General features: G+C 29.9%; 1 protein-coding gene across 1 annotated transcript in view; it reads left to right on the top strand.

Annotated features, from left to right (window-relative positions):
- LOC107437856 (sterol O-acyltransferase 1) overlaps positions 1-15,675 on the top strand; it is a 44,757-nt gene that overhangs the window by 10,561 nt on the left and 18,521 nt on the right. Inside the window, exons 2-5 of the mRNA XM_016049980.3 lie at positions 3,019-3,119; positions 7,841-7,906; positions 12,547-12,654; positions 14,729-14,876. Coding sequence (XP_015905466.1) covers positions 3,040-3,119; positions 7,841-7,906; positions 12,547-12,654; positions 14,729-14,876 — 402 coding nt within the window. The 5' untranslated portion in view covers positions 3,019-3,039. The remainder of the gene's footprint in view (positions 1-3,018; positions 3,120-7,840; positions 7,907-12,546; positions 12,655-14,728; positions 14,877-15,675) is intronic.

Here is a 15,675-nt window from a genome sequence, read left to right as displayed (position 1 = left end):
CGCTCTTTCTCCAGGATGTCATATATAGAAAACAAATATAGGACAACAATGTCGAACCATCGACTAAATCATTTATCAGTTCTTTCCATAAATTGTGATTTAACGAAGGACTTATAATGTGATGAACAAATAAAGGAATTTGCAGCACAAAAATGCAGAAAGGTTGCTTTATATAACATAACTACACCTAACCTGTCAATTTCTTTTGCAATAATGTTGTACAGTTGCTGTTTGTATAGACAAATAAAAATAAATAAATAAAAAAAATTAATAAAATTATTTTATTGTCCTATTTTTTTCTATATACTTATCTACATCACTATAGAAAACAGTTTTTTGACAAAATGGCTATTAGGGCCCCAAAGTAGTTTCAGCCCAGGGCCCCACAAATTCACGATCCGCCCATGGTCTCACACAACAACGCCCCCTATAGTTCGTTGCGATCGCGAATAAAATTTCGAAGTTGCCTTTCATAAGGGAATTCCCCCCTTTAAAATTCGATTTTTAAGAAAAAATCATTTTGCTTATAAAATTTATGCTTGTTATAATTTTATGTAAGAAAATTTGGTTATATGTTAATTGTAACAAAAGGAAGGATTACTTGGATTTGTAAAATAATCAACTGTACTTGAGAAAAATATTTATTGGAATAGAGAATGTGTGACGAAATAAAAAGTAACAAATGAAAAGAAATTTCACTTATTCATCTATAATGATTAACTTCTAAAGTATAATCAATAACGATAAAATTCTTAAGTATAGCATTCAAATAGGAAGCGCTTTTTACATCTCTTGAGTATTTAATAGTTTTAAAAAAGTTCGGTATAAATGATGTAATTTATAATATCTGGCAGCATCTAATCTCTATCTTTTTTTTCTGTTTTATTTACTTATTTTGCTATTTTTGACATCAAGTCAAGCGCGAGCTTACATAATGAAGATCTCTCTGAAGATAAATACATTTTTCTAGAATAATGGCTAAATAATCATTATTTAAATCAAAAAAGGTGAAAAAAAAGCAATTAAAATTGCAATAATTTTCAAACAAACTGAAATTTCGAAAAAAAACTCAGGATAAGTTTCTAATTGAAAATGGCGCTTTCAGAATGACAAATTTCAACTCCAAAGTTGCATTTCAGCAAGATAGTATGTTTTTTTCTAATTGCAAGTGCAGCAGTTGATTATTCTCGAATAATAGAATATTGCATTTTTTAAAATTCCATTGTACTTTCTGTACATTTTTCTATTTACTTTCACGCAATCACATTATCATTCATTGAATTTTTATTTTTGATAATTTTAATTATCTTGGTAGTAAATTAAACAATACTCTTATCTTATCAAAAAACAAGCAATGTTCAAGTGCATAATAGATAAATACTTAATTCCAATTGATGATAGGGGATTTACGCATAGTAAAAAAAAGACATCATAAAAAAGCGTGATATTAGTTTTACTGTCATTTCGTATTTTACTGCTTTACATTTACAGTTTTTTTGAAGTAATGTATGACAAAAATTTGCTTTCTTATCATTAAGTGATCGCCTTGTCTACTGATAATTTTAAATATTTATTTAATAATGAATGAAACAGAGCTATTTATCAGAGAAATAATGTAAAAGATTTCTAATGTCTCCAGTTTACTTTTAAAAAAAATAGGACATCAACTTGTTGAATTCATATTTCTTGTATTTTTTAATGTATAGAACGCCAAAAAAACGACCACCTTGAATAACTTTTGGTCTAATTATTGTATTTTCATGTTGTAGAACTCAATCTTAATGGTTCGAGGGGGTGACCTCAAATATGGTAAATAAAAAGTGGAGACGATATTTTAACTTACGAAATCAGACACAAAAGCATACTTTCTCTGAATAAAAATACCATTTTTCAGACGGATTCGGATTTTTGACCTCCAAAGTATCGACGCAATTTGGAAAATATGGTCCTAATAGTTTGCTCAGGAGAGGGCTCCAAAGTTTGGACCGCGAAATGTTAATTTTATTTTTTGCGTATTTCGCTATATCTCGAGAAATTTTTAAGCGAATTAAAAAAGAAATCTGCACACAAGTATGAAATTCATTTATCAAAAAATAACTTTTATTAAATATTTATAATTTTTTATTATTTCATTCACTAATCGTCGCAAAACTTATTGATTGTAATGTATACATATTTTCGCATGATTTTAAAGAATGATTTTTTTTTCTTATTTTACAAGGTAAAATACAAAATGTAGGCAAAATGGGTCGAATAGATCCTGAGAAATTGAATTTCAAGAAAGTCAGGTGTTTAAAATTCTTAAGATCATTAGATTAAAAGTTATTCAGGGTAGTCCTCTTTTTTTTTCTCGCTGTACTGTATTTATATCTCTGTAAGCATTTCGAATGGAACAATATAACTTTTAATTTTTTTAAACTATAAACAAATTTAATAAAATGTATATCTACATAAAAAGCATTCTGAAAATACTGCATAATATCAAACTTTTAACCAAAATGGATTGAAATAAAAATATTAGTGAGTACATTCCTCTGAAAAAGTTTTTGTTTTGAAAAATGACCACTTAAATTTGTTGCTTGATAAAATCACATAAAATTTTACATGTTAATGTTAAATTTATTCTACTAATTGTTTTCTGTAATTTTTCTGCAATTACGCAACAAATGCGTGCCGTCAATTTTAGTTACTTAATGCATTGTCTAAATGTATAACTACTATTTGATAGTTTACAGAGTACTCATTTGAGTGTTCCGTAAAAAACCAATTCTGCCAATCAGGTTTTTGAAAGCGAAGAAAACGTACTTAAACAACATAAATGAAATTTGTAAGTCCTTCTTCGATTCAACGAATAATTTTCCAGAGTGATTGAGAATGGAATTTTCTCTGGAGATGTAAAACTGGTAAAAGTAACTCCAGTTAATGGTTCATGAAATTGATTGCCATGAAACATAGATATTTCTATCATGAAAAATCAAAAGACTATACAAGTAAAATATATTCTTTGTATCTTTTCAGGTTAAATATTCTCTGAAGAAAATGGGCTCTGAGGAAACGAGTAAGATGTCAGAAAAAACCATAAACAGCAATAATCATACATCAGATGCGAAAGACAAAAAGTATTATTGAAAAATGAATGATTTCTAATTCTTACCTAACAAATCAGTTTTCTTAAAAAAAAAATTTGTGCTTAAAAATATGTATGTACTTATATAGTGTCCGATTTATCAGAATACAACTTTTATAAAGTATTTATATTTTTTAACCTCTTCCATTTTAAACTTTTAAAACTCTTGACTAATTTTCCACTACTAATAATATTTATATTATAGAGATCGACATTCTCTCACATTTTTAGTCTTTATTAATAACTAAGTAAGTGTAAACCAGATAAAAAAAATAAACTGTCGTCAATCAGATTGACGCCTTAGGGTATGTTCGAAATATGCGCTAAATATCATTATTTCTAATTTGTAGCGAAAATGCCGATAATCAGCAAACAATAATGGTGCATAAGGAATATTTTTTTCATTTTTAATATTTCTTATTAACTATGACAAATGTCGACATTCAGTATGAACTAACAGGGAATGTTGGGAAAATCCCTTATCTTAAATAACATTATTTTCCTTTCACAAAAGAAGATGCCGACATTTAGCATGTAAAAATCGTTAAAGTTTAATTTTAAAAAAATTAATTCATCAATATTTCTCATTTACAATGCCGACATTTAGCATGCACTTATGGCAGGGTTCACATTTACAATGTCGACATATAGAACGCACTTTGTCAGGATTCTCATTTACAATGTCGACATATAGAACGCACTTATGGTAGGGGTCTCATTTACAATGTCCACATGTAGAATGCACTAATAGCAGGGTTCTCATTTCAATGTTGACATGTATAATACACTGATGGTTAAAGTTTAATTTTGAAAGAATTTAATTCATCAATATTTCTCATTTACAATGTCGTCATTTAGCATACACCTATGGCGGGGTTCTCATTTACAATGTCGACATATAGAATGCACTTACGACAGGGGTCTCATTTACAATGTCGACATGTAGTATCCATTAAAGACAGGGTTTTCATCTACAATATCGACATGTAGATTCCATTAATGGTAAGGCTCTCATTCACGATGTCGACATTTAGAACGCACTGTTGGCCGGGTTCTCTTTTGCAAAGTCATCATTTAGAATACATTATTGGCAGGGTTCTCATTTACAAAGTCAGCTTTTAGCTTACACTGGTGGAAGGGTTGGGACTAAAAAATAAAATGATGTTTATATTTTTTTATACAAACTCTCAGAAGCGATGCTTCAAGGGTTAAGGCAGTAAACTATCTTTATGAAGAATTGAGGTTCAATCTCAAACGTCGACTTGAAGCCCACGCAAATTCAGATCGATGAGTACCAGCTTGATCTGGAAAGAAAGAGCAGCCTGTGCCCAATGCTGACCGCATCACCACAATCATACCGTCTGTCAGGAAATTGTGGAGCCTTAATCTTCATGCCACCCCTGACCCACAACGGAACGTTGTGGGAATGCTTTATTTTGTCATTTTTTATTAATGCACGCAAAAAGTTGATATTTTCAAGAGTAAAATATATCTTTAAAAAATATATCCGACAATCACCAATGCGATTATATGATTGTTGACATTCTACAGATATCCCCAGATTTTACAGTAACATATGCGAATATTAAACTTTTTTTTCTAATTTTGTCAAAATGATTTAACAAAACAAACGTTAAATAAAGCATGCCTTTTCTACTGACTTGAAAAATGAAATTAGTGAGATTTTATTGAATTTACTGAAGAAAAAACTGGCATCTGGGTAAAAGCTTTTTTTAATTTTTTTTTAAAATTTGATAACGAAATAAATTATTCATTAATTTTTGAGCAGAAAGTATTCAATAATCGGTCTTTGAACTATATGACCAATAAAAAAAAATCCTGCATAGGAATTTAACCTTGTCAAAAAATTATCCAGTATTCAGAACAAAGTATTCTGAAAATAATTTTTGAAACTATTATGGCTTATTCATATTTATTGATTCAATGATTCAAATCAAGTTCATAAAGAAAGAGGAAAGAAGCATGACAGGTAGACTGGTTCGATAGCCTGAAAAAATGACGCAGAAGCGACATATTAGGAGGAAGTTAATTTGATGGATCCTAATAAAAGAAAATTATTAAGACAGCCTAGGAGGAAAACGAATAAAATAGAATGATCTTAAGAACAGGAAAAAAATGAAATTTTTATAATAATTATTCAATTATTAATATTTTTCTTTCCGAAACCAATTGAAGCCAAATAAAAATGGTTTCGGAAAGAAAAATATTGACGATTGCGACGTATGGCATGGCGCAATATCTTCCTGAAATTTACAGTCTGACCCTCCTTGAAAGTAGGAATGTGGACCAAAAAATATAAGGTGCTGGTAAAATAGTTCTTGATAACAACTATAGTCCATTTTTACAGAAATTCGCCGCAATATGAATTTATTCAAAAGCTCCCCAGACCACATACCAAGCTACCACCCAATTGCCTATTGAAGAAATCACGTCCTGTTCGCAAATCATGCCAATAGTAATTACTATTACCATCCGGATCATCCTAATTGAACTTCTTTTTATCGGAAGAAAGAACATTTTTTCACATAGCATACCACATTGTTGTAGTCGGCCATTAAGGTAGAGGAGGTGCGATTGTTTTTACTTTCCAGTGGCGCCATCTATGGACAAGAATTTCACTTCTGCCACAGCCATACGTCACACCCGTTTTTAAGGCGGACTCATTGATACACCCATTCATTCATCCACAGATCGCAATTTTGACCTGAACCAGTGAACGATCAATATCCATTACCCCCAGAGATATAATTTGTTATGGGAACATGGAAGACTTTGTGACTTAACAGATTCAACTTGCACCAGTGAATTTGAGTTTATCTAGTGAATTGAGATGGATTTATGTAGTGTTTCTTAAATTTTAACTAAACTATAGAATTAAATAAAATTTCAATTATTAGAAATTTTTTTCTAAACATCGAAAGTATTTTAACCTAAGCCGTTATTAGCATCCACATTAAAGAAGTATTTGAATTCCTTAAGATATTTTTTTATTTGTAGCTCAACTCTAATTTTTAATTGAGCACAATTATCTAGTGCAGCTGTGCACAATTATCTAGTCCACAATTTATCTAGTGAATTGAGATGGATTTATGTAGTTTTTCTTAAATTTTAACTAAACTATAGAATTAAATAAAATTTCAATTATTAGAAAAAAATTTTCTAAACATCGAAAATATTTTAACCTAAGCCGTTATTAGCATCCACATTAAAGAAGTATTTGAATTCCTTAATATATTTTTTTATTTGTAGCTCAACTCTAATTTTTTATTGAGCACAATTATCTAGTGCAGCTGTGCACAATTATCTAGTCCACAATTTATCTAGTGAATTGAGATGGATTTATGTAGTGTTTCTTAAATTTTAACTAAACTATAGAATTAAATAAAATTTCAATTATTAGAAAATTTTTTTCTAAACATCGAAAGTATTTTAACCTAAGCCGTTAAAGAAGTATTTGAATTCCTTAAGATATTTTTTTATTTGTAGCTCAACTCTAATTTTTAATTGAGCACAATTATCTAGTGCAGCTGTGCACAATTATCTAGTTCACAATTTATCTAGTGAATTGAGATGGATTTATGTAGTGTTTCTTAAATTTTAACTAAACTATAGAATATATATATATATATATATATAATCTTCAGAAAGTTCTCATCGGAGTCCCCCCACCCTTCATACGAACGGTGCCCATGAGAAAAAATACTCGAAAAGGTCGTGTAATGTTCATCTTAATTTTATCGAGTTATCTTAATGTTATGTTATCTTAATGTTATGTTATCGTTTTATATGTTATCTTAATTTTAATTAATTTTATCTTATTTATTAAAGAGATTGAGTTTTCGAGCAAATAATGTTGCGAGAGCTGAACGAACAAAAGATTTTAAAACTTTGATCTTAAATTCAAGATGATAATAATTTTTAATAAATTCATTTTAATATATTCGTCTTTAAAAAATTCATTCAACTATTTAATTAAGTATAATTATTTTTAAAATAAATTTTTTTTTCTAGTTAAACTTCTTTACTTTTTACTGAATTATCCCATTTCAAAATTTTTATCCCATTTCCTGACGAAAATAGGAGATGAAAAAGAAACCTTTTGTCCCTAAATATCTCTTGCGCCTCCGAAAAATACGGAAAGTTCCATTCTCCCACTAAAAGTAGAATTAATCATCTATGTCACTCAAAAACAGGGTAAATCGGTTTTCCATTTGAGACCGTTATCGTCTTTGGCGTCTTAAATATTTGGCGACTAATTACCTCCTAGAGCAGGTGTGTTTTTTCAATAGATTTTCTCCACTTACTCCATCAATCATCCAGGTAAGAAAAAACTTTTTGGCGAATCGTTCTGGTACCGAAAGATATCGTAAGTGGTATGTAAGATTCCATGCTTGAAATATGAGAAAAATTCTTACATACAATATTAAATATTACATACAATGTCTTAATGATTCCTTATTAGAAATGTATTGTATTTAGTATACAATGAATCAGTTTTAAAACTGATTAAAATGACGTAAGATTTAAGACTGATTTCTTGAGGAGATTGTCTAACTACATCGCTAAAAGTCCCTTAATTTGCAATTGCCTAGTTTCATGGTCAATACTTATTATCTAAAAAGAAACCTATATTTATTATGCAAAAACTATTTATACAGTATTCTGAATTCTGTTCCACAATTTATATTTTAGGTATAATGGTACCAAAATGCTACAACCTCCAAGAAAAGTTTATACTCAAAGGAATTCGGTTTTGACGTAAGAAAAACTTTTACTTTATATAAATATATAGTACGTATATAATGTTCTGACTATTTAAACGTAGAAACCTTTCCAAAACATGTGGTAATCATGCATCCGTTATAAATGTAGTTTTCTCAACATTCATTTATTATTTTATTTTAAAAAAGTCAGTTATATAACTTATAGCAAAGCAAACTAATATTTATTATGAACACCATATGAATTCAATTACAAAAAAAGCAAGCAGACTTTAAGAAACAAAATGCCAATAAACTTCCTCTGACTCTCATTTAAAGATTAAAATCTTTAAAAAGACATTTATTTATTTTAAATAAAAAGTAATTGAATAGATTTTTCGTATGTCGTAAGGCTTATTTAAAAAATCAGATCCCTTGAAAAATCATTGCTAAGATCAATGCTCCTTTTTAACCTAAGAGCAAGAGCATTTCAATTAGCAATCAACTATTTTATTTTTAATCGGGTTAATTGTTTCGAATTCCAGCGATCACTGGTCAATACGAATTCCGCCTCCGGCTTGCACCAACCACTGTGCTGACGTAATACATCCTCAGTAGTAGATGTATCTCGGGTTAGACTCCCCTAGCCGTCAGGCTAACCGTGAGAGGTTTTCGTTGTTTTCCTCTCGATGTAACGCAAATGTGGGTTTGTTCTATCAGAAAGTCCTTCACGAAGGCACATTTCTCCCAATACTTGGTCCGGGAGTTCCCTAGTCTTCTGCACTGGATACAAAATTACAAGGCTGCGAAGTTGAATATTAGTAGTCATAAACCCAAAAATTGGGTTGGCTGTTTAATGACGGTTATAAAATCAAATAAAATCAATGTAATTGGAGCCGTGATGGCTCAGGGTATAGAGCGTTTGCCAATCAATGAGGTAAACTGGGTTCGAATCCCAGTGATGGCTGGAGGATACGAATTCCACATCTGGTTGCATTGGCCACAGTGATGACGTAAAATAGCCTCAGTGGTAGGAGAATCATGGGCTAGAATCTCCCTGCCGTCAAGCTAACCGTAGGTGGTTTTCCTCTCCATGTAACGCAAATGTGGGTTTGTTCTATCAGAAAGTCCTTCACGAAGGCAAATTTGTTCCAATATTTGATCCAGAAGTTCTCTTATCTTCAGGATTGGGCTCAAAATTACAAGGCTAAGGCTTTGAACATTGATTGTTGCAAATTCAAAATTGGGTTGGCAGTTCAACGACTGTTATAAACTAAGATAAAATCAGCCTGACCACTGTTTAACTAATTGTAATGATCACTCATTTCTTGGCAAGTTATAAAGTGTATTATTCATTTCACAATAAGCCTAATTTATTTCAAGAAGTTTAGAATAAAATCGTTAAAAAGGATTATTGTCAATAGCCATATTAAAGGTTTACTGTAAATTTATAAATAATTTATAAATCCATTCAAATTTTATTTTTTTAAAGACATGAAAAGAAAAGCAATCTTTGCTTTTTGGGCAATGATCATCAACTAAAAACAAATCTGTTACCTAGAAACTTAAAGATATTTTTCTAATAACTATTTTCTTTAAAAAAAAAAAAAATCTTTCTGACACGAGCTAACACAAAAACAAAGAAAAGCTTCAGTTTTTATTTCATTCTTCTTTATTCTCTCAGCTTAGGCTTAGGCTTAGCAGCGGAGTATTTCTCTCTTGTCGATTACGCGGCTATACAATGGTTATATTAAATTTTTAATCATGCTTTGGCGATAATTCTTGGCCTCTTTTTAGGACGACGCCAAATATATAAAGCTTCATAGATTTTTAAATTTTGAGCCAATTTTTTCAAAATTGTGTCCCCCCCCCACTATTTTGAGGGTCAGAATCCAAATATGTAAAAAAAAAAAAAANAAAAAAAAAAAAAAAAAGAAAAAAAAAACATGTTTATTCCATGAAAGTGCGTTTTTGTGTCTCTCAATTTGATCAATAGTTTGCACTAAGTAATTAGCATATTTTAAGTCACCCCAGAAACCATTAAGATTGACACTTAGAACCTGAAAATCCGATCATTCGGAAAGAAAGTTATTGAATGTGATATCTTTTTTTTATTATTTTTTTTATCACTGTACTTGTAGTCAATATAGTTCTTTTTAGCCTTCTTTTTAAGTTCTCCTCATTTATCATAAACATACTAACGCAATCAATAGGTGTGACTTTTAACAAAAATATATTTAAAAGTTAATTTACACTCTACGTAAATGCTCGCAGTGAATGTTCCTTTTTGACTGGTACTTGTTTTATTCAGCATCGCCATTTCTTTTTCCACGTGCTTAGTTATACAATTTTTCTAACCACAAATCTTTTAAGACGATTATTTTACTCGATATTTATCAGAAGGTGGCTTAACAATGGAAAAGAAATATTTCCTATAAATATCATTCCATCGATATTTGGCTTTATTTCGCTGTTCTGGAGGCACACGCATAAAATTGTTCTTCCGCTGTCTATATTGAACTGTTAGAGGGGAGTTATTAGAGGGAAGTGTGTGCGAAGCTTAATCATGTGGTTCGCTGTCTATATTGAACTGTTAGAGGGGAGTTAATAGAGGGCAGTGTGTGCGATGCTTAATCATATGGTTAGATTCAAGAAGGAACCACCTAAGGATAATAATGATGTACCCTCTACCAATAATTCCAAGTACGCTAAAAGGCATTGTTAGGAGAGTTTGAAAGGAACACCTGTTACTAATGATGGTCAAGTTTAAGATAAGTTAAAGAGGCTATAGGGTTATTTTTTTAAGTTTATGTTTTGGCGAGTTTGTAAATAAGCCACGAATATTGAGTCTTTTCCATAAAAACAGCCAAAGAGGTTACTTTAATATTTTGGCATGTTTCTGAAGATTGGAATGGTATTAGCATCGTAATTTGGCGACTTAAATTGACATTACACATCGTAAGACATCTGCAAAAATATCTGCGGCACGTGTCGGGATGAAATTTTTTTTTCTTCTAATTTCCCAAAGAAGGGGAAAAATTTGAGTGTATAATAATTATACAGGACTGGATTTAAGTTTAGTGAGGCCCTGAGCTACTGAATATGATGGGGCCTTTCTATACACATTAAGTAAACTGTCATTATATTTTAATGTTGAGTATTAACATTAAATTATTTAAAAAATTTATAATATCACTTGATTGTTAAATATATTGATTGTGATGAGAGTATAATGTGGAATCTTTATTTTACTGTACATATTTTTTGAAGGAGGAAAAAAAGTTACAATCGAAACAAATTGTAAGCTCATCATAAGCACATTTTAAGCAGCACAGGCATGCTGGAAGGGCCATTACATATTTAACAAAATATTATTAAAAAAATTGCAAAATTATAAATATATATGTTATTTGCAATTTTAAATGATTTTTTACAAATTTTTTTTCGCAATTGTTATTTTTAATTTTATCTTTTCTTTTTCATTTTATCTTTTCTTTCTTGTGTTACATTTTTCTTTGCGGCTCAAAATCTATAAGACTTAGAAACTTAAAAATTATGAAGGTGAGGAGGAAATATGCAAGGAGTTTGAAGGAAAACACGACAATATAATTCGATTATTAGCTTTATTTTATTTTATAACCGTCATTGAACAGCCGACCCAATTTTGAGTTTACGACTACCAATGTTTAACTTCGTAGCCTTGTAATTTTGAGCAAAATCCAGAAGACAAGGAAACTCCTAGANACTTTGCAATGCACAGCCAACTCTAATTATTAGCAATTGTAAGACTTGCAGAAAATATTAGTCGATGCATTGTCAGTTGAAATGCAGCTGTAGAGTTGAAATTTGGCACTCTGACAGGACCATTTTAAATAAAAGCTTTAACGAATTTCTTTCTTTTTTTTCGAAATTCCTATTTGTTCGAAAGTTTAAGTGTTTTTTTTAATTAGTAATTATTTATCCATTATTGTAGAAAAGTTTATCTTTCTCGCAATTTTCATTTTATGAGCATTTTCGCACTTTACTTGATGTCAAGAATAACATGAAATGAAAAAAGATAAAAAAATAAGAGAAAATTTAAATATTGTCAGATATAAATGTTAACATTAACATCGAAATTTTTGAAAATACAAGACTGAAGAGACATAAATATTATTTTCAAGGCGAATTATTATGTGATATGTGTTTTTGTTTGATATTGTTAACAAGTAAAATTACTTCTCATTTATTATGCATTCCCAAGTACAATTTTTCTTCAACTACTTTTAATTATTTATGAATCTCTGCAATTATGAAAAAAATCAGCATCATATTATGTTTATTGTTATGTTGCATCATATTCTGTTTATGTTTTCATATTATGCAATATTTTGTTTACATTTTATCAATTTAAGAAGACCTTCTCTAAGACATCTATTATTGGGAAAACGTATTTTTCACAAACTTACAACGTTTCCAAAAATTATTTTATTTTTTTGTTTAAGTTAAAGTTTTCTTTAAATAAAATAGAATCTAATGATAGGATATTAAATGAAACTATTAAAATTTCTTCCAAAATAAAGAAATAGAAAAATATTTTAAAAAAATTTCAAATTTCGATACATTTAGAAAAAACTAACAGTAGTTCCAATTTCTTCGAAAACTAGTAAAATCCAGTTTTATCAATTTCTTTTTTAAAATTTTTTTTTAATTCTCCAGAGACTTGATGGAAGTCAACCATTTGCAATCAGTTTACAATATTATGGTGGCAACTTTTGGCTTGCTTCTTCTTTATTCTATCCTGTATTATATAGCTGCACCAGACGTGTAAGTATATATGTTTTGAGTTTTGAGATATGTTTTTTGTTTCTAATTTTTAACTCTAAACCATCTATTTATATTGGGTGTTTCGTATTAACCGCACTTAAATAATGTAAAAAAGTACGTACGTAAGGAGTCGCAAATAAATATATAAAAAAATATAAATCGAAAGAGCTATCAAAATCTAACCAAACGCTAATAAGGAAGTGGGGATTGAAAAGTCCAAAATTAGTTTCAATACCAGAAAAAATCTCTCACCGAAATAGTTACGAAAAGAATCAAGCTAATTATTATTGCATATCAGCATTTCTAAAATAATTTAGAACTATAACTAATGTTAATTTGTTTTGATTGAGGAAGAGAAAGTGACAAATAAAATTAAAGAACTTTTTTCATGAAAAGTTTTTTTAGCATCAGCATACACTCCTGAGATAATATTTTCCGGAAGGAAATCGTGCATCTAATACTATGCGTCTAATACTATATATCTTATACTTTGCATCTCATAATCTACCTGTACAGGTTTTTCCCGATATCAGGATAAAATATTTAGAAGTTTTTTTTCAAAAATATGTAACCAGATTTATCGGAGAACCCTTCAATCCCCGTGTCTACACTGCACTGTGAAAAATTCCGAATCAAATTACGGTAAAAACTACCGCCAATCATAGTACCGGTACTTTTTAGCGTAAAATCCATTTTAACCGGAACATATTACGGCAAAATCTGATGTTCCATAATTTTTGCAGCAAGAAATTAAGTGAATACGATCAAATAAATATTACTGTAAAAATTTCGATATAATTGTAGTAGTGTAGGTAATTTGTAAAGTGTAGGTAATTTGTACCGTAATTCTTTACTGTGTGACAGAAATTTCTCTGAAAATTTGGTTGAATAACAATTTATTTAATTATAATTTTTTCATATTCATCCAAAGCAATCAATTAAACATAAAAAAATGGTATTTAAACAACAAATAATGAGAAAAATCGTTTACTTACTGTTTTCATTTATTACGGTTAAACAACAAGAATTTTATTCTCTCCAACTATTCCCACAGCCAATGATAATCGAGAGCACATTCTTTGAGAGCTGGAAGCTAAACCAGATGATAATGATTAAGAATTCATATTTTTATTTCTCATCATCGGATGCCTAACACAACAGTGGAGGCCTATTTATCTTGTAGTAAAAAGTGTGTGGTGATAAATTTATAAAACCGTTTAGTTCCCTGCTGCTATTCCTTTGGCCTTGAGGGCTAATCTGCCAGTTTCATGACCAGCTCAACTAGGAGTTCAAATCCCAATACTAAAAATAAATAAATAAATAAGTAAAAATAATAAAATAATAATAAAAATAAGAGGTGTTCTACACAATTCTATGTATTAAGCTGAAAACTAAAATTGAAAGGTTCTAAAAAATATTTAAACAAGGTTTACTGAAACAAAAACCATTTTAAGAGTTAAAAAAAATAAATGTAACAGTAAATCAATCCTAAATCTTACACGAAAATGACCTACAACTGTATTTCGTAGTAAGTCTCATACATTTTTAATTAATCACTAATCCATTAGTTGATATTACTCATAAAAGTTTTAAATTATTCGTTAGACAGGCAAATATTGTCAGAGATTTGCGATTGATGACTTTGACGGACTCATAGTAATTTTTTTTTCCTGCTCACGCACCCTTTTTCTATACAGTACCGTCCGTTTTCAAACATTAAACCATTCACTTTGTAGCCAGTAAATTAGTAATCATAGCAGTAAGTTATTATTTTATGAAACTGAGCTAAACAAAATAGGAATAGTATTAATAATAGTAATGAAAACATAACACGCAAAATAATAGTTACAATTAAATAATATAGAAAAATACGATATAATAATTATTATTTTACTAATTTAACTAAAATGCTTTAATTAATTTGTTAAGTTGAACTTTATAACACAACTTTTTGTTTTTTTTAAAATGATTTCGCAAAGATTATTATTATTATTACTATTCTATGGTTAATAAGCTATCTATTCTATTTTATTCTATGTATATCCTATTCTATGGTTTCATTGTTTCTTCACAGCTTTTGGGCAGACATAGAAATAATGAAATGGGCAACATCTAAGGGTTTTATTCTCATCAAATCTTGGTTGTTGTGCAATTTGTTTGCTGTTGTTGTTTTAGGAGAATTCAGAGGATGGGTGCATGTTAGGAACAAAATTCATACAAAGGCAAGGTGATGTTAATACACTATTTTCATTTTTTATACCAAGATTTTTCACCAATTAAGAGACACTTAAAAAATGAAAAAGTTTTTTTGTCCAAAAAGCGTAATAAAGTCATGAAAGATTTAAAAACAGGGTTAGTCAAAACAAGTCCCCCGATTTCATAGATGTAACATTTATTGAAAATATACATTCATGCAAAGGTAATACATGCAAATTTTAAATAGTCGCCGCCCTATCATTTTCAGTGTTTCGGCGGAAACAAAACGGGCAGAAAAACAACGCCACATGAATAACACGTTACCACAACAGTAGATTGGTTTCGTATCTAGCGCAGAAAATGCATTCTTGACGTGGCCACCACGATCCCCAAATATCAACACATTCAATTTTTTTGGTAGATGCTTTTATTATTTTTTTTATAACCATCGTTAAACAGCATACCCAAATTTGGGTTTACGACTACTAATGTTCAACTCCGTAGCCTTATTTTGAACCCAATCCAGAAGACAAGGGAACTCCTGGATCAAGAATTGCGAGAAATTTGCCTTTGTAGAAGTTTTTTTAATGTAACTAACCCGTCTTTGCTTTACATGGAGAGGAAGACTACGAGAACTTCCCACGGTTAGCCTGATGACAAGGGGATTCTAACCCATGATATTCACTAAGATACTTCACGTCAGCACTGTGGTCGGTGTTAGCCGAATGAGGAATTCGTATCGACCAATCATCGCTTTTATTCGAACCCGGTTTGCCTCATTTTGGTAGAGGTTTCTAAAAGGTCACGTGTATGTGTCTCCAAGTC

This window comes from Parasteatoda tepidariorum, chromosome 4, assembly GCF_043381705.1.
Source record: "Parasteatoda tepidariorum isolate YZ-2023 chromosome 4, CAS_Ptep_4.0, whole genome shotgun sequence".
NCBI classification, from domain to species: Eukaryota; Metazoa; Arthropoda; class Arachnida; order Araneae; family Theridiidae; genus Parasteatoda; species Parasteatoda tepidariorum.
Note: the sequence above shows the minus strand (reverse complement) of the source record. Positions and strands in the feature narration are given on the sequence as shown.